The 20648-nt window shown below is 37.2% G+C and overlaps 1 protein-coding gene across 2 annotated transcripts in view; it reads left to right on the top strand.

Moving 5' to 3' along the window:
• The window catches only part of LOC139121955 (neuronal acetylcholine receptor subunit beta-4-like), a 38567-nt gene extending 18329 nt beyond the window's left edge, over nucleotides 1-20238 (top strand). For both annotated transcript variants that reach the window (XM_070687293.1, XM_070687292.1), the window contains exons 3-7: nucleotides 2222-2361; nucleotides 10588-10632; nucleotides 13442-13551; nucleotides 14267-15299; nucleotides 18577-20238. In XM_070687293.1, the coding sequence (XP_070543394.1) occupies nucleotides 2222-2361; nucleotides 10588-10632; nucleotides 13442-13551; nucleotides 14267-15299; nucleotides 18577-18726 (1478 nt within the window). In that variant the 3' untranslated portion in view covers nucleotides 18727-20238. The remainder of the gene's footprint in view (nucleotides 1-2221; nucleotides 2362-10587; nucleotides 10633-13441; nucleotides 13552-14266; nucleotides 15300-18576) is intronic.
• Nucleotides 20239-20648: the final 410 nt, after the last annotated feature.

Genomic DNA, 20648 nt, shown 5'->3' with positions numbered 1-20648 from the left:
CCGGATATGTTTAAATATCTAAGGGAAGGAGAAACTGCTCATTAAAAATCTGATGAGTTCAATATTGTGGCAAACAGCGATGTCCAGATCACGGTCATTGACAAACACGTTTAATTAATCATCTGAACGCCATCGCCGTCCTTCGTTGGTCGGCATATTGACCCCGAACAAGCTGTGATAATTGATTCTAATGGTTGTTTCCGACGCCCATGGTTTCGTGGGATGTAGCGACCGACGCCACACCATCAACACGTCAGCCGCAAAGGTTATTTGGACAACTCAAAACAGTTTAACCATTGACCTACTCTTAGTCTATACCCTTATTGACTTTTCCACTTCGCTGTTGAAATGGTTATGGAGAAGATAGAGAAGTGATGTTTGGATCATGGTTTCTTCAGCGATTCGTGGCGATCAGACTCTGTTGTGATTGCTAAATAATTATTTTGTTATTCTCAGTTTCTCTAAATGTGAATAAAAAAGGAATCTTTTCAAGAATTGAAGTTCTGTCTTACCGTCAAATGCAATTACTTTCAAATCGGTAATTTAGATGAAAATAGCCATTTTTCTTCCGACGACAAATTGAAGGTCATCGATTCATCTTGAACAGGAAACTGTTTCTCAATGTGTGTGGTACTATAAGAAGATATATAAAATTGTTTTCGTGCTTTCAGTAAGTCATGACTCAAGTTATGTCTCCGTAGATGAAACTGAACCACTCTGCTGTAAGCAATCCTTTGTACATTTCTGTCCTGTAAATTCCAAAGTGTGTCTGAAGATGAGGTCTTAAAAGAACGCTCCACTGATGAACGGAAAGTATATTAGAATTACGTTGTGCGCCGGATAACAGTAAATATTCAAACACAGCTACAGATCTCTTACAATAATTTCGTACGTAGCGATTGAAATTCTGGAAGCTTTACAAATCATGACTACTACCAATACTTCTAAATCAACGAAGTACATATTCATCATTGATTTCAATAATAACATCTTATGGATCTTATATGTGGAGTCTATGTCGGCATTGTTTTAAATGTATCGTGATACTATTTTTGAAAGAGCTGAAAGCTGGATAGTCGATAGTCTTCACATGGCTACGATGTGGTTATATTTGTGGGTTATACTCATATCCACATTTACATAAAAAGGGAGGAGAAAAATCTGCCGTGTAGTCTGTTCTTGGGAAATGGAGTAAGCACTTAAGCAGGCAGACTTCAAACACACTGTACGTCTGTGCGGTCGAAAACACTGGCACTTTTCCCAAACGAGTTACTCCCTTAAGGCAGTTTGCACCTCGAAAGAGAAAGAATTAAACTTTTGTTCAAACTTTCCACGATGAAGCTTTCGACCATTCACTTACCTAATCAAAAACAAAAATCAGGGGTCACCGTGCAAAATTTGGTACAAGAGAGAGAAATTACCTCGGAGATTTCCCGATATTTGAAATACAAAATGGTCGCCATCCCTGTGTTAACTCTATGGTGAAATATAAAATTATCGATTTTCGAGAAACTAAGACGGTGAAAAGTTTTGTTACATTAAGAGCTTTAAAATGAGCCCCCACAAGTGGTAGATCAGAAAAGAGTTGGAAAATTTTGAGAGTCCAACTATCTGTCTCCAAGGTGCGTTCTACCTTCAAGTGGAAGCAGTCAGTGTGGAAAGCATAGCGTCATTGAAACCACGGCCATTTTCAAAATCTCGCGGAGTTTACATGGCATGGGCGGGTAAAATGCTGGGCTCAGTGTTTTTGACTAATCTTGGTCAGTATTCGAAATATATATTTTCTCTCTCCCAAACGTAATACGATTTCATCTGTTTTGAAACAAAAATGCGATCGTAAAATCTACATTTTTTTCTGTTTGGATGTTTTTATCACTCCATATCTTATGTAGTTGCACCAATAAATAACAGATAATAAATAATTCAAAAAATTATAACTGCAAATGACAACTTTTCCTTTATTATAAGTATTTTCTTACCATGGTCAAATTATAATTCCAACGCAAGAAATTATTGAAAAGACAGCTTCAATCGTATCCCATCGCTTTGGATATAGTATAAGTTTTCTACTTGTAATATCTACTCCCAAGTATCATGACAGATTCTGACCCAGATATAATACTGTTATTTTTAGCCTTACAGCTAACAATGGTACCTTGGGGGCAGTTGATATCCTGTACCATTTTTCTAAAGTTTTTCCCGCTTTTTTCTTGTTCATCAGTGTCATCGGCGGCTGATGTCGAGAAGAGGTTGTTTGATAAGTTGTTCGCCAGTTACAACAAGCTCATCCGTCCAGTGGTGAACTCCACTCAAAAGTTAACCGTCGAGCTTGGGCTGACGATTTCACAACTGATCAACGTGGTGAGTACCGATTTTGTAATTGGAAAAGATATCGTCTCGAGATTTCTGATCTATTAATTATAATGAATTGGCCAATCAAAAATCAAGCCATGTAGTTCAGTCGATTTTGACAGCAGAATTACTCGTTCCATTCAAGCGGAATATATATAAATCTCACGTACATTGATGAAGTATTAAACCAAACTGGATTGAATTTCTTCAGGATGATCATCTCTGAAGATAAAATACTCAGCGGACATGTAGTACTCAAGCTAATAATATAGACATCCCTTCCGGACACAGTTGTCAGTTATGCGTAAATATTTTTCCTAGTTGAAGGAAAGTTTAAATCTATCATTTTATCCACCATAAGCAGTACTGCAGTCAAATCTGATGGGAATCCACAATAGTCATGTTCTTGAGACAGTTGCCATGAAGCTACTTGATATGCGATGCACGTACGATTACACTTGTTAATAAAGAAACAATAGCAGAAATTTTTGATAAAAGTTTGGTAATTTTTGTCTTTTTAAGACAAAAATTGTACAAGTGTATTTTCTATTCTTGTCCCGTAAGTATGTCGACGCAAAAGTTTAGGTTACCCAACACCCGCAACGCGTGTACAATATACAAGTTAATGTTGACTAGTGTATTCTAATCCGGGCTTGAATTCAGTTGTCGACAAAAACATCGAAGAGGACACACATGCAGAAGTGTTGACAGATGAACACTTGGCATTCCGTCATGATTTGTTGACTACAGCAGTAAAACAGCATTTTACAAGCAGTGCTGGAACACTCCAAGTACATCAAAAGTTATATTGTTATGGACGAGGAATCCGTGGATTGGACGGGTCGCGGCTTATAGGCCTATAGCAATTTAAGAGCGTATCCTACTACCAAGTTTTCACCATGATTCTAGTTTAAACCAATCCCAGGTTCAATAACGGAAATACCGCCATCTACACCAGACAGGTCTCGCCTCTATCAAGCCTCCTCTTACCTTGAACTTTAAAGCATTCTCGTATAACAATAACACTATTTGACAATTAGAGTTTTACTAGCCGTACAAGTGAATAAATTTGGCGTCTTATTGTTCCGCTGGCACTGCACTTTTTGCTTCTTTCCAATAAATCATGTCAAAACGCCAAGTATTCAGTTTGTCAAGACGTCTTTATCAACGTAGTGTCAGGTGTTTCTGTTGACAGCTGAATTTTAGTCCGGACTTAGAAATATAACAATTCATATTTACACATAACGTATTGTGTTGTTAAGGGTAATATTTTGTTAATCAACATACATGTACCTTCAGGAGAAGAATGATAGTATTTCAATGAAATAATATCAAAAGTTACAGCAATTGTCGCTAAAATATTGTTGATAGCACATTAGGCGCGTTGAACAAAATTCTTTGTTTGCCATCCATATCCGCGTGCTTGTAGGTTTTCAAAGAAAATGAAGAAAACAAACACAGTGTTAACACTGCTACAAATAAAAGTATTATTTTTACAAAAGAAACCAAATAAAAAATGAGCTTATGTTAATACACTTGTGTTTTTTATCTGTGCCTTTTTCTCTGGCTGGCGGGTAGGTTTTTCAAAAATCCAAGGACGGCAAACAAATAATTTTTTTAAATGGCCTCAGTGAAAAACTTCGTAAGTTACATAGTTAGTACATTAAACACTGGCCACTAATGAATTGATGTTAAATTATAATCACAAGATCTCAATGATCGTGTTAGCGACAATGTCGTCGTCGTTATAATGATAAATAAGCAGTTTACAATATAATTGAAGTTATTAGTCCGATGATTCAATGCTGTGCACTTCACTTAAAAATTAAAGAACATGAGAACACGATTCAGACATCGATGTATCTTGCGGTTATGTGTATAAAATAACTTGGAATGCCCTAAATCACATGCCTCTATGGTGAATTCTACGAGCAGCAATACCATGGCTCATTCTTTAGGCCAAAGGGGGAAAATGTTTTTTGTTTCTGGTAACCCGACCTACTCTACTTAAAACCAAATAAAACCCTGCGACCCTAAACTTTTATCGCATTTTCAAAAATTACGCATAATATTGCCGAATTTCGCTGTTTTGATGGGTCATATCAAAATGGAAATAAAATTTAAAAAACTTCCCGACCGATCTACCGAATTTCCTTAGAGCATGTTGACAGAAACACACATTTTATGCCTTAAAGATAATTTCGTAATTCACTGCTACAAGCTTATTTAAAAAGTGCGAGTTACTTTTAACAAACAATCATTACGATGGAACCCGCGCATTACGTCATGTAATACATCATGTCATTTATTCAGGATAAAGTCTCTGTTTCCGGTTTCATCTCGCTCGTACGTGAGTACTTTGTGAATGCTCGACTACTTGATTTTGGTCATTCTTTTTCACAACGCGAGAAATAACTCTGTTATACAAACACTTTCGCTATTCATCCATTCTATTCTTAAACGTAATTAAAGTAGTTCAGTTCAAAGGTACCTAGACACTCAATTGGAAAATTACATCCTTTGATGAAATCTATCAGGCACGCCGAAATTCAACGCTAAGTTAGTTATTTCGTCTCGAGGAAATACAGTTAACTTATATTTCTCCTTTCCCCTGTTTGTCAAATAGTTGATGACAAATTGTAATTAAATTCGCGTTTAACCCTAAATTTGACGCGGCATTATCAACGGATTCAGACAACACATTGAAATTTAATTATCATCTAACTTACTAACACGGAACATTACGGAACGACAAGTCACGGAAGAGTATGCACGAAGGTCTTGACGTTGATGTTTTAATCGCTGAAAGAATAGCGATGCATTTTGTTGGGGTATTCTGTTAAATATCATGAATTCGCGGAGAAAATGCGTGACGTAAAATAACAGCTCGATTTTCTTCAAAATGTCGATTGCAGACCAAACATAGGGGAATCTGATTATTCATGAAAGAAACAAATATTTAATATTAGAAATGACGCGTGTATATTCACATGGCATTCGCTGTATATTAAACATAGGAGAACTTATATATATATATATATATATATATATATATATATATATATATATATATATATATATATATTAGCATATATTAGCATATATTAGCATATATATATAATCCTAAGTATGCATGTTAAGGCGGAGAGAGAGAGAGAGAGAGAGAGAGAGAGAGAGAGAGAGAGAGAGAGAGAGAGAGAGAGAGAGAGAGAGAGAGAGAGAGAGAGAGAGAGAGAGAGAGAGAGAGAGAGAGAGAGAGAGAGAGAGAGAGAGAGAGAATTTCTTGCTTAACTTTTAATGTTACCATCATGGAAACTACAATTTCGGGTGACGTCATCCCATTCCTGTGCAACGAATGTAAATTAATATTGATTCATATTTCGGATCATCATCCAACAGTTGCATCGAAAACTTGCCAAGTCAGTCAGGAGCTGACTCAATTGAACATTTGATCGGCTCCTTTAGATCATGACCTGAAGTAACATCATAAACGTCGATAATGGTCTGTTTTCACAGAATACGAAGAGAGAACTGTGCTCGTGCCTTGTCTCCGATCAACTCTCGGCTTTTGCCCCGAGAAAATGACGTCAAAGAATTCAATTACAGCAATTATCCAGAAACGATTCCCTTCTATTCACGCATTGCCAGAGATCGAGACCACTCCTGCCTTTGTTACATCAGTCGGTGTATCAATAGGTCAGCTGAAATGTTAAGCCAGCTGCCGTGGTATTAAGAAATCATCTCTGACTTGGCTATTGAACTTCATGCATTAATATTTTAAAAAGCAATGCATTTGGGATTTTAAAAATAATTATCTATTGACTACAGTATAAGATTCTCTTGCCTGATTCAAGTAAATTAAAAATAAGTACCACAATGTACTACAGTAGTCATTGAAACATTGAAATCACTGTGATTGCAGGAGCGTGAGCTTACTCCACATTCTACCACTTTATAGCGTATGATATTTGAAATGGCAGGATAGAGGGGTTCTGAGTTACCTAGTATCTACGTCATCATATTATCATCATCATAAACTAATTCATTATCATTATCGCGCCCAAGGTTACTTGATTAAGAAATTGCACGCGTAAGTTGATGTTGGCCGGATACAGCACTCAGCCTGAAAATGTAAAAACTTAATAGCATGTTTTACAAGAGACATTAGATGCAAAGAAAAGATATATATATATATATATATATATATATATATAAATATATATATATATATATATATATATATATATATATATATATATATATATATATATATATATATATATATATATATACACACACACACACACACACACACACAATAAATATAAGAGCACATCAAGTATGTTTGGTACCTACTTGATGTGTACTTGATGTGTTCTCATATTTATTGTAATATTGTTCTGCATCCCTGCAGCAATCACTTTACCCCTCTGAGAAGATACAAACAAGTTTTGGTGTGTGTATATATATATATATATATATATATATATATATATATATATATATATATATATATATATATATATATATATATATATATATATATATATATATATATATATACACACACACACACACACACACACAATAAATATGAGAGCACATCAAGTATGTTTGGTTCCTACTTGATGTGTACTTGATGTGTTCTCATAATTATTGTAATATTGTTCTGTATCCCTGCATCAATCACTTTACCCCTCTGAGAAGATACAAACAAGTTTTGGTGTGTGTATATATATATATATATATATATATATATATATATATATATATATATATATATAGATATATATATATATATATATATATATATATATATATATATATATATATATATATGGGGTCCAGCAGACTTTCGCCCATTAACAGCTTCCGCGAAAAAGGAACAAATGATAATAAAAAAAAATGACAAATATAAACTATAGCGTAAGTTCAGGATTTGATTCACTGCCTGATTTTGATGTCCTTTACAGCGATACGCGTTACTTCATGATATGTTATGGAGTCGATGCACGAGATTGACCTCGTCTTCCAGCATAAGGATGACCGACAAAAACAAGACTTTCGATATCACATGCAAATTGGCTTTACGTTCACTAAGACTAAAATAAATAAAGACATGAAATGTTTCTCGTCTTTGGATGGATTAAAAAAATGATGCGGTCATGCAATTTTTTTTTCTTGAAATAAAAAATGGCCTACCCCCTTTTTGGGAATTCAAACATGGCTTCCATAAAGTAAAATCGCTGTCACTGAAAGAAACAACCCGAAAAAAAACTGAAAAAATAACAAAAGAAACAAAGCTGAGGAACATTTCAGAACATTTATTTGAAGATATCAGCTGATCCATAACATAAACTCACAATGTTGACGTTAGGTTTCTGCCAGTTCCATGTTCACAATTCAATGTGCATTAGTGCAGATAATGCATCCCGCGATTGAAACCAAATGAAACTTAAGACACAAGTTCTGACGCGCATGTTTTCACATGACGCGCGCGATGACGGGAGACAAAACACTTTTTTTGCCTAAAGCCATGATGGTTTGTACTGTAAGGCGATTGAAACGTTGCAGTTTAATTTATGGGTGGGAGAATAAACTGCTCTTTAAAGCGTTAAAACTATTAATTTTGTTTTGTCCAATTCTGAAGTCGTTGATCGATAAAAACTACCAGCAAAGAGTATTTTTTTCATATTACGATGAAGACTTTCCGCGCTTTTATACCGACGTCGTAGATTATTTTACAATTTGTGATTTACGCAGTGAGTCACTCGAGAAATAATGTCTCACGTTTTTCTTACATTTCAAGCGTCTTTCAACGGTACTAGTGTCGTTTTCACTGCCATAGTCTTAAATTGCAATACAGATATTAAATCACCGGGGTGACCCAACTCGTCAAATATTACCTAATTGGGTTGGCGGTCGCAAAATAAATCTGACTGTTTTTTTCACCTACAATGGCTGGCATTAAATTTAACTATCGAAATTTATTCATATTGCGGAATAAATTTTGGCGATTTTGTTATAAACCTTGAAAATATTAATTCCAACGGTTTCGTATAAAACTGACGTTTGCGCTATTTCGTCAGTGTCTTAGATAAGATGACGGGATTTAAACATTGCAAAGACTAGTTCAGTTATTGTATATGGCATGATAATTTCAATATCTCGCCAGAATATTGATGGCGAAAAGACAGCAATCGGATCGGTCGAGAGTGCTAAATTTGCGATACAGCACGGTCGGTACACGTTCACTCTCGGTTAGAGAAAAATCTCATTTTCACGTAATGAGATTATATTATCATATAGAGAATTAATAAGCCCCCTCAGCAATGGGTATACCACTCAGTTTTGACCAGTTCATTGTGTCGTGATCGCCAGTGCATATGTCATGAACTGGTCAAAATCGCGTGGCACACCCGTCGCTTTCGGTGGTTTGTTGCATAATTGAAATATGACATACGTGGGTAATTCTGGTTGCCAATCATGAAATGTGAATATTTGGAAAGACCGGAGATATGAAAAGTGCACAAGGCCTAGACCGTGATTGTTTAAAACAAAGGGCAAACACCCTGAACGCTACTCTCCAATCTTTTCAAATTTCTACTGTATTTAAATATTAGCCTTCTTTTTTGATAAGCGAATGCTTAAATTTTGACAAGTCTCTTGGTATTCGACTGGCGTATTTCTCTCACTAATATCTGATTACTTTAGTCGAGATAAGCGTGACCATTATTGCTTGAAATTTCAATTTGCAATCTCGATCTAATTAAATTGAGTGTAAAGATTCAAGTTCAAAAAATTAGGTTAATGGGCTTAATAGAAATGGAAGGCAAGCTACCAGATATATCCATTTCAATGCATTGTCAAGGACGTGTATGTCTTTATTAGGTTATTCAGAGCACAATTGAGTCTGTAAAATTAATCAGGACTGGTAGCAACTTTGCAACAACAGGAAGGGCACCTCGCATCTCTTCATATAAATTGCTTCCAAGCGCTTCCTTCAAAACACGAGCTGTGTAATTGTGAATACTTTGTTGCACAGTGTGTAGGTGATGGGTGATGATTTACCATCTGTCGTGTCAAAGGTCAACGGGACTCACCGCTCATCAGGACAGGAAGTGACGTCTTAAGTGTATTCTATTTCCTAACCCTGACATATTTTATCAGCAATGTCGCGTAATGTGACAGAATTGCTGACACAATGTATCATCTTCAAATCTTGTGGCACGCTTCTTTCATCGCAAACGTCACAATATGACACATCAGTCGGAGACTGTAAAAGTTGTTTACGGTGACAAGGTTACATGTAATATAGCTTGGAACATATTTTGCAGCGTTATAAAAAACACTGTTCAGAAAATGAACTTATCGGCATTGAAGGTGATATTGATGTCGCCACCAACCACGGTATAGAGATTTATGAACCCTGAAAACCGACCACGTGTCGGAAAGTCTTTAAAAATCAACGTTTCTAATCAAGTGACCCCGACTAGCGCATTCGCGAGGAGTTCAGTATCCGTGTCATCAGTTCCCAGGGTTTGTTGATTTGGAGATTGAAGTAACTTATGCGTCATATCATGGTCGATGAACATTTCAAAATTGAATGTCTACGTACATCATTTATTCACACAAATTATTTCTCTTCATTTTAAAGTTGTTAAGATAACTGACAAAGTCGTTTTAGTAAAAGTTTTACATTTTTCCCGTGATTTTACACGACAGATTTTTCGCCTCGTTCCTCTCCTTATAATATCGGAGTAAAGTCAGAATAATACTCGTTAACTACCTTAGAGTTTGTGCATACATTCACTATCGATAAGAGAGAGGTTCAAGGTTATAACTATACGACGGCGTCAGTTTGTTATCAATCGTGATCACTATATCGATCAATCCCTGCTGTGGACTAAAAATAATATGCATAGTATTGTGACGCTAGGCAGCAAACCTTGTCGCGTGAGAATTTCCAGCTCTTCTGTAAAATTATTTGCGTCATGAGGCGCAATTTAATCGCAGTCAAATTAAGAAATTAAGAGAAATATTTCATGAAGACAGGGCCAGACGAATTTTAATATATTTCATCCCACCCAAGTATTTGTTCATATTTGTGAAATGTAAGAACAATTTCGAAATGTGATAAGATGCGATGGCTCCGAGGAAATTTATTTTGATTCTGGTTGAAAGATCTGAAACTTAGTAATGTGCATTTAATACCTTTTGTTCTTCGTCTGGCAGGATGAACGAAATCAAATTATGAAGGCTAATGTATGGCTGAAACAGGTGAGTCAATTCGTTTTGTCACAACTTTTAAATATATCAATTAAAAAATATTCACTGATAATCCCAAGTATTGCAGCAGTATGCATTTGATTATTAAAAACGAAAGCAACTTGCATTTCTGCAGGATCTATCTGGTAACCAATTGTACAATAAAATATGAAAATATTGCAGCTGCTACTAGAGTGTAATATTTTATATCATAAGCTACTAGATAAAACTTTGAACATAATCTTGAATTTGACGTTTTTATTCTCTGAAATTTAACAGTATTTATGTGAATAATGGCATTCAAAAGTGTACATAAGATTTTATATACTCAACTCATCTATAACACTGGTGTCAGAGTGCAGTTGTGTTAAGTGATATGCCATTAAATTTGGAATTTCTCGCGGATATGATGTATTTCACTGTAGTCTCCAGTTTTTTTTAACCTTTGAAACCATCATGCAGTCAACGTTTTCAACATTCACTAAACACTTCAAGTCACGTTCACGACGTGATGTTAAAGTGCCACCAGCCATGTTTGTCAATCAGCCTTGATAAAGCTTATTGCCTAAATTAGTGTCTTTGCAATAGTTCACACGTTGTCAACTCTACTCGGAATACTGTTCATATAGAATATTGCTGGTCAGTTTTAAGATTATTGGTATAGGGTGTCAATTGTAATGTTTTGAAGGTGTTAGCTTGACAATCCATATTGACGAGAGAATAAATTGATGATTTTACAGACATTGAATCTGAATAAGTCGATGTAATTGACCATGGTGTGTACACTCTTCCACTCAGTTTTTTTAATTGAATTTAAGAATAGTTAATATAGTCCAGAAAACTGCTGAAATTTAAAAGAGTTGCTAAAAATTTCTTTTATGCCTTAAAATATCTTCGTAAACCAGCAAAATAGTTTAGTCTACCATTACTGTATTTTGTAAGTGGACCCTTGCCTTATTATGTCGTAGTTGTGTATTGTTGATTACTTTGTCCTCGTTCCTCATCTTCTTCAAGTCATTTTCTGTCACTATAATTGTAAATTATGAAACCGAGTTGAAAGGAATAAAGCTCGGGGTCACAGCATGTGGTTAAAGTGATCATTCCCTGGAGATATTTCCAAACCCACACGACGATTATAATGACTTTGCATAATTTCAGACGATGGAAATTATTGATGTCTTATCAAAAAGAAGAAGTGTAGCTCGTCTTTTACGATGAAACTTGTCTTCAGTGACATTTCCACTGCTTCGAACAATAAAGTTCATTTCATTATCAAGTGCATGAAAGGCATCCTCGTTCATGAAATTACAGTTTTGAGATGCCGAAGCATTTTATCCTCGTTCGCGTCATGTCTAGACTGTCAATGATGTACAACACTTTTAGCAGATATTATCATCCTCTGTCGCCATCTCTGGTTTTTGCTTGGGGAAGTTCCAAAATCGATATTCGCGCAAGGTTCACTCCAAATTCAAAATAGTTTGACCAATTGCCCCAAATACGCTTAAGTAATCGGCGATGTTTAAAATACTTAAGAGTAGAAGAGCTGGAAGTATGTTTGTTAGCCTTTCACTTGGAGAGAGTTTTATCAGGAGTTATATCGCATTTCAAAGAGGTCATCTGATATATGGACACCACTTTGATTTTCCACACATTAATTTTAGAATTAATCGGGTAGTCTTTCTAACAGCTGTCATTTCCATCCAACTTTAATCATCGACATCTAGCTGTTTGTTTTGCTGCTGTGTTTATCACTGAGGGATATCTGCACGAGACAAATAAGAACATCTTTCCTTCGAACGTTTCAAGCTTTTCTCACATCAGTTGTACAGCTGTCAACTTAAGACAACTGTTTAGTGTTAAACATGAGTTACGTTAAGTAAACTTCATGAGCTACCAATCAATTTATCACAGAATCAAACTATGGAAGATAATATCATAGTGTGGACGAAGATGCAATTAGTAAGACTTTGGTCAGATTATACTTCGCGTTGGTATTCGGTAGACAGTAACTTTAAATCCAATTACCAGTATCAATGACGCCCTCATCGATAGTTGGACAACGTCACGTGACAGCTACCAATGCAAAGTCTGCAGACTTTTGTTTGTTGATATTTAACTTTTTGTTAACGTTTGCTGCTGTTGCTACTACTAATCACGAGTTCTTCCAATGTTTCCTCTCGGAATATCTTGAAAGCTACTCGTCAAGGTCGATTATCACTAATTCTACCAATCGTCCGTGTATCGAGAACAGTTTCTGCAATGATATCGATTTTGCTCCGATATTGCCGTTATGGCAAAACAAAAGTGGTGCGAGTACCTTACATGCCGGGAAAACAGTTTATGATTATAAGGCAAGGTATCTTCCCCTAGAACATTGGTCCAAAGGTATACATTTTCAGTTGCTAAACTTTACATAAGTAATACATCTTGCGAAGGCAATTTATGTTAACAGGAGAAATATCCTGCACTTTGGTGCCAGACTGTAATATAATGACAGATAGATGTGATGTTCTTAATACACCATTTCTCAAACATACCCAGACATACCGATATGCTAATCAACATGAACACATTCATATTTGGTCGGCATCAGACTCCGAGCAGTGTGAAATACAAAAACAGAAAGACTTGTATTTTAGTTATCGGAGTCAATGCATAGTGTCGATTGCAATCAGGAATAGACTTAGGAAGAACTCGCAAACGAGTGTGCATTCTCCCAGCACACTAACTCAGCAACAGCACTCTCGTTTAAATCGAATCGTGAATGACCGTCGTACAATTTTCAATTTAGTAATCCCCTGTTCTATGTCAATCCTTATAGCAATGGCAAGACTACAGGTTAACATGGAAGGAGAGTGATTTTGAAGGAATCAGTGTTCTTCGGGTACCATCTAGGATGCTATGGCTGCCAGATATAGTACTATTCAACAAGTAGGTAAAAGTTGTATATTTCAGCTCTTACACTTCTTTTAACGATATTGTAAGTCACAATTGTACACAACGTTTGCCCAGTATGATGTTAACGTCTCCATGATGGACAGCAATATCTATTAAGTTACCGCAATTAGTGATCTTCACAGTGTACTTGCAACCCTTCTGTCAGCTACAGTTACTCGACTTTTCCCTAAGCTGTAACGAGAGATTGCCCATCTTTGATAATGCCCTCAACTTTATGCAGCAAGCGAAGCCAAGTTCACCATGCCATAAAAATGTACATTGTTTTTCACTCATGATGGAAATAGTTTGCTACCTCCACTCGCCATTATTTATTTGTATCTATTTCACCTTATTTGTAGTAGGATGAGTTTCGGGTTATATTACGTTGTGTTGAAAACAAAGTTTTATTCTTGCAATCAACGCCCCTTCATGTCCGACCAAGCTGTATCGGGGGGGGGGGGGGGGCAGGAGAACTCTAAAATTTGGTGTTTAAAATGGACGTATCAGAAAATGGCGTAGTGAGTTCTTGGTTTTTGGTCAGTTTACTTGGCACTTTCACCTCTCACTTGTTCTTTTCCTCCAAGGGTTCCGTGTAAGTGACCGTAATTTTCAAACATTTTTACATTTGATCTAATTCACAATGATATTTTATTCCGCTACTTTCAAGTTAAAGAAATCGCATGCAACAAATCTTTCTGTCCATTTACAGCGCCGATGGTAACTATGAGGTTACCCTTATGACAAAAGCACTTCTCTACCCAAATGGATTAGTATACTGGCTCCCGCCGGCCATTTATCAAAGCTCCTGCAAGATCGACGTCGAATATTTTCCGTTCGACCAGCAAGACTGTGTCATGAAGTTCGGTTCGTGGACGTACGACGCCGAACAGCTTGATTTGATATTTATCAAGGACGAACAAAATAATACAGTGACACACGTTCTACTGGAGGATTACTGGGAGAGCGGCGAATGGGATATCACCGATATGCCAGGTGAACGTCACGTGATTAGTTATCCTTCAAGCTCGGAAATCTACACGGATATAACCTATCATTTCATCATTCGCCGGAAACCTCTTTTCTACACAGTGAATTTAGTCATACCCTGTGTGTTAATTTCGTTCCTGACCGTCTTGGTTTTTTACCTGCCGTCCGACTGCGGTGAGAAGATTACACTGTGTATATCCGTCTTGCTGGCTCTCACTGTGTTCTTGCTCCTGATTGCTGAAATCATCCCACCCACGTCTCTCTTGATCCCTCTGATTGGTAGATACCTTCTGTTCACCATGGTGCTGGTCACGGCATCTATCGTCATTACGGTGATTGTTCTGAATATCCACCACCGTTCACCCAGCACCCACACCATGCCCAACTGGGTACGAAGGGTTTTCATTCACACCCTCCCTCCTTACCTGTGGATGAAACGTCACAGACCCCCCAGGCGTCTGCATGACATCGAACACAACGGCAATGGCATGGTGGAGATGACAGAACTGAGCGCCAGGAGACGACCGAGTATAGATAAAAACTGTGTCGGTAATGACTGCTGCTACGAAAATATGAAAAATTCCCGTTCTTCTACGTCACCTCTGCACACGATATCAGAAGGAATATTCAAAACGGATCATAATCATACAAATAAACCGAAACAACGAAAACGAGTTCCACCGGAAGTGAGGGAGGCTATTGACAGTGTAAAATTTATCGCCGATCACCTTAGAAACGACGACGAATTTAAAACGGTAAGTTGTGCTCTCCTCAGAGAGAGAGAGAGAGAGAGAGAGAGAGAGAGAGAGAGAGGGGGGGAGGAGTAGAAGAAGAATGTGAGAAGAAGTAGAAAGATTGCTAGAAGTTGAATGTAGACAATTCATCACCAGTCTTGCAGAAAATTGAAGCATTTTGCTCGCAGGTAATCAACATCAATCACGGTACACTGTTAAAAGATGTGATTAGATTTGTCGACGTAACCTGGACATGGCATCATGTCTAGATAACCTATATGTGATACATCGCCTTCTGTTCTCCGACTTTTTAAATTACTTTCCCTTTATTACCCATGCACAGTGTGCAAGGGACAATAAATTTTGAACAGTGAATAACTCACGTCCAAAATGTCTGCGTACGTATCCGGAGAACCACTGCAGGTACTCATTCTGAATGGCGTTAGCAGTAAGTTAGGTTTGAGTGTGACAGCCGATACTGTATCGGTGAATTCAAATATAGAAATCGCCCCAAGCTACCTCCAGGGGCAATGCAATTGCAACTATATAATGTTAAATTAATTTCATTAATTTTATCGAGTAAGGTCAAAGTACAAGTGATTCTCAAACTCCGCCAGCGTTCAGACATTGATGAATCTGTTATTAGAATTATGAAATGAGAAACCATTACCTAGTTTTTATATGGTGCTCTCCTTCAAAAGTCCTTAAAGATCGTTGCCTTAAGGGACTGGTCAGTTTCTTCAGCGGGGGGATCCATAGGGGTCACTGTGTTTTCGACTTTGTTGATGGGGGCACCATAATTTAAACGATGAATAGGGGTGTCAGTGAATGTTTTTTTTAATTAACATAGGATCATCATTGCAAAAATGCATCAATACAAGCCAGGAATGGCATCATCCAGTTGCAGTTTTTGGCGCGCTCTTCGGAGGTATATCAGAAATATACGTTTGCAAATTGAAAGTCTGTTCTGTACAATGTACTCATCATTATGGAATCTGTAATTTAGATACAAAACTTTTCCCACAAATGATGAAAAACAGATCACGACTATAAGTTAGCAAACTTTGGCTTCATTAACACTCAACATGATAGCTGGTAACAGTCTAATTACCCAGTGACGTTTTTGATTGACTGCTCTTCTCTCTTTCATATTAATGATTAACATTAATTTATGTAAAACAGTTCTGGATATTTGGTAAATGCACAGAAAGTGTCAAAATACTGTATTCACACTTTAAACTTGAAAATTTGAGATCCTATACCACAATGTCGACAATTTCAGCAAAACATAATGACAAAAGGTCACCCTGTTTTCGAAATGTGGAATGGGGCGGGGGGTAACCTATTTTTTTTTCAGAAGAGGGTCAGCCTCTTCTTGATGTTCGCAAAAAAATAAGACACCGCCCCCGGGCCGAATAAACTGACCAGACCCTTCAGTACTCACTTCTTTGTCCGTCACGTTTGCCGGTGAAACTGTTAAAACACTGACATCATGTGATCGGAACATCGTCACGTGACCGTTTTCAGCATTATTCATTGGATAAGCAGAGCCCTACGTTTCTACAAAACAATCCGTATCTGTTCGTGCTAACACATGTGCGAATGATGTACGTAATACATGCCTACATTTAATGCAAACTACGTTTGTACATTTTACCAGTGATTTTCATGCATTAGTATTTCTGAACTTCCTTTTAAACCGCACCAATTCCATTCTTTATACAGTAAATTGACGTCTTTTCTACTCATCGAAACCCTAGTCACGTACGTCGACTCTTAGTGAAAATTGTAACTAGCGTACGTTGTCCTGTTTGACGAGAGTCGGTCTTTTGCATTGACCATCAAATAATCCGATGCTCAAGGCATCGCGACAAGCTTTATGTTTTCGATAGTAAGTTGTAAACTGTGAGAAAATCTTCATTATTACCCTTTCCTTTATCATCATTTCTATCTATTATATGGATTGCGTATCAAATCGGAAGCGAACACATGGTTGAAAATGAGATTTAATGCTCTCCTGATCTCATCGCCGCGTATATTCCTGTGATAAATTACGTTTCTAATGACCGAGCGCCATTTATGTTCCGTAACAAGAAACAAGAGTCCAACTTGTTCGGGCTTTTGTGTTGTCTTTCGACATGCTACATACGAATTCCTGCGAGTGTCTTTGTTGAAAGTACGCTGACCAATCCTGATGTATTAAACTTATAGTTATTTGATGTGGGAGCAGTAAATAATCGTTGAGATGTGTTCGTAAGCATCGCAAGAAGATAAGAATTCAACGCCCTTGAACTCAAAGTAACCAGTTGCAGAGTTCAAATAGATGTCTCCGTCATTGAAAAATGTTACACATGCGTACTTCGGTACAAACTTTATAGCTTGCTGCCAGAGCTTTGCGTTCTACGTTACCAATGTAATTTTTGTTTTAGGCCATGGAATAATATTTAAGTGAGAAACTTGAAAACAACTCTACAAGAGCCAAAAATATGCAACTGCACTAATTTATGTCGTACAGTATTGAACATTAAAAGTATTACATGCTTTCGTTTGTAAAACGTTTTCCCTTGCAATTATGTTTGCCCCGTGCCTCAAATCTCGTGGTTTCTGTTGCGTATCAAGTATTATAGGACAGTATAGCTGCCGAACACACGGTTATATCTCTTGCAACAATAACAAAATTCACATGCCTATGGTATGGCCGCTTGGTTTTCATGAACTGTAATCGGCAAACGATTCATTTTGTGTTCTTCGACCGACATCAATATTCGAAGCTTTTCTTCTGGCGACGTTGAGCGTGGAGCTCGAGGTCCCTCTTTCCTGTGAGAAATGCGAGTATATATATATATATATATATATATATATATATATATATATATATATATATATATATATATATATATATATATATATATGTGTGTGTGTGTGTGTACAATGTGCCCTCCCGGCTATCACCATAATGGCTTTATGGCAACCTTTGAACTTGGCCAGAGAGAGAGAGAGAGAGAGAGAGAGAGAGAGAGAGAGAGAGAGAGAGAGAGAGAAGAGAGAGAGAGACAGACAGACAGACAGACAGACAGACAGACAGACAGACAGACAGACAGACAGACAGAGAGAGAGAGAGCCACAAATAGCCCTAATATTTAACAAACCTACACAAAAAATCGTTAGAGTTGACGACATGAAGTTTTAGCCGTGAACCAAAGTTCAGCTCTGAGAATGACAGGTGTTTTAAACCTCCATAACCTTTGCGTATTCTCGAGATTATTTTTCAATTTCCTTCTTTTAATTCCCGCTACAGGTGAATGAAGAATGGAAATACGTTGCCATGGTTATTGACCGGATATTTCTCTGGGTGTTTCTGATAGCTGTTATCTGTGGCTCTGGTGGAATTATTCTATCGGCGCCGTTGATATTCGACAAATATGACGCATTAACTACACAGACGTAAGGTTCAGATGGCGGCAGTTTATCGGCATTTTCGAGGTTTGAGTTAGAATCGCGCCAAAATGATTGATGGCGCCAAGTGAAGGGCGACGATTGGTGAGATTTCTTGCTTGATGCCTGCAGCCAAGCGCAGACTGTCAGGAAATTATACACGCGTGTTTTCCCTGGATTGAAGTCGATTAAGAAATACTAGTACACGAGAAATGTGATAACCACTTGCCAATTCTCCCGGTGAGATTGATTAGCAATTTTAAAATTGGATGATTATCTATGTCATTGCAGATGCAATCTGGCATTGCTACTGGCATGTTCGTGTATCGAAGGACAAATTCTTGAGCGTCACTCAGTTATTTACTGAATTATTGTAGAATTGAGCTGATGTTTGGTCTGAAAACATCATCAAGCTGGTACTGAAACAACAGAACTACATGTCACGATAGTTTCGTTTTTCTGACATGGTCGTATACTCTTTGAAAAATCACAGTTGCGGACAGCTAGGTTTGCTTTTTTGTGAACCTCAGTCGCAGGAAATACATGAATAATGTGCATTCCCATGCGACTTTCAAAGATATCAATCAGTTGAGATATGTTTTTTTTCAGCAGGGGTTTCGAACATCTGGTCTGACCTAAAATATATGAACAAATATTTGTGATAATGATGTATATTTTTATCGCTCATTTTGACTAGATTTGCTAATACGACCTGAAAATTCATGTTTAGTATGTCGATGGTAGTCCATATAGGAGACGATGGTGACTCCCGTCTTAATATTGTCCTCCAAAACAGTCACTTTAAAATGTCACAACAAGCTTGCATGGATAACCTAGCGTTATTATCCATCAAGTTGTTGTTATAAATTACGTCTATGTTTTCAGCCGCTAAGTTCTGTGACTGTGTTTCCCTCCTCTTACGCCCTCCAGTGCCAAAGTTGTGTCTACTGGCTGTCTACATACTACAGACGATGTCTGTCTCTCAATAATATGCCATGGGAGTCTAAAAGTTATTTTTGAAAATTAGAAAACCTTAGATGTGTCCGTGTCGTCCAAAAGACGTTCTGTGATGTAGAGAAGAGAAGAAGAACATTCAAGAATTAATTTTTACTTGATGGTGAAGCCTGCACTTCAATCATCGACTTCGGCCAAACGGACACAAACAAACTTAACATGCGTAGCAAGCCCCATTACCAGCAGACATTTTACGTTTCGGCTATTTTTATTGTAGGTAGATTTCTTTGTGATGTGCAATACGTTTGAAGGATGGAATAACCAATGACGCGGTCAAAAGTTCACCTTATATATCGTGTTGAATATTTGTTTTCCTATCATGCCGTGCTTTGTGCTTTTTTTTGATAATTTCTTAATAACCTGACTCATATCTAATATTGTTTATGATACCGTTTTATTCCACATAGGACCAGACGTAGATGTTATTTTGATGTGATGACGTTGAATTTGCCATGGCAATAAAAAGATTTTACACGTGGAACTATACTTACAAATAAATCTGTTTACTATGTGTGCTTGCTGTGATTGTGGTTATTATTTATTATCAGTCTGATAACGTGTCTTTGTAAGGGTCACGTGCAAGAAAGAGTAAGCTTCAGGTGTCATCATATCGCTAGAGTGACTCCAAATGCTTCAATGAACCGTCACCATATAGTTACTGAATTTTCGCTAAAATGGCTGCACAATGACGACGCGATAAATACTCGGCGGACCAGTCTGTTGAAAATATTTCATAGGATGGAGTCTTAACATACTGATCGTGCTTTATATGCACTGAGGTATGTGCACCTGGTGTGTGACGATGTCCAGGACAGATCTCTTGCCGTGAATGTGAATCGCAACGAACGTTTCAGAATTTCTATCTGTCTGTGTGTTTCAATGTGATATTTCGCCCATGTCATGTCATGCCATGTACATTTC

This window comes from Ptychodera flava, chromosome 21, assembly GCF_041260155.1.
Source record: "Ptychodera flava strain L36383 chromosome 21, AS_Pfla_20210202, whole genome shotgun sequence".
NCBI lineage: Eukaryota > Metazoa > Hemichordata > Enteropneusta > Ptychoderidae > Ptychodera > Ptychodera flava.
Note: the sequence above shows the minus strand (reverse complement) of the source record. Positions and strands in the feature narration are given on the sequence as shown.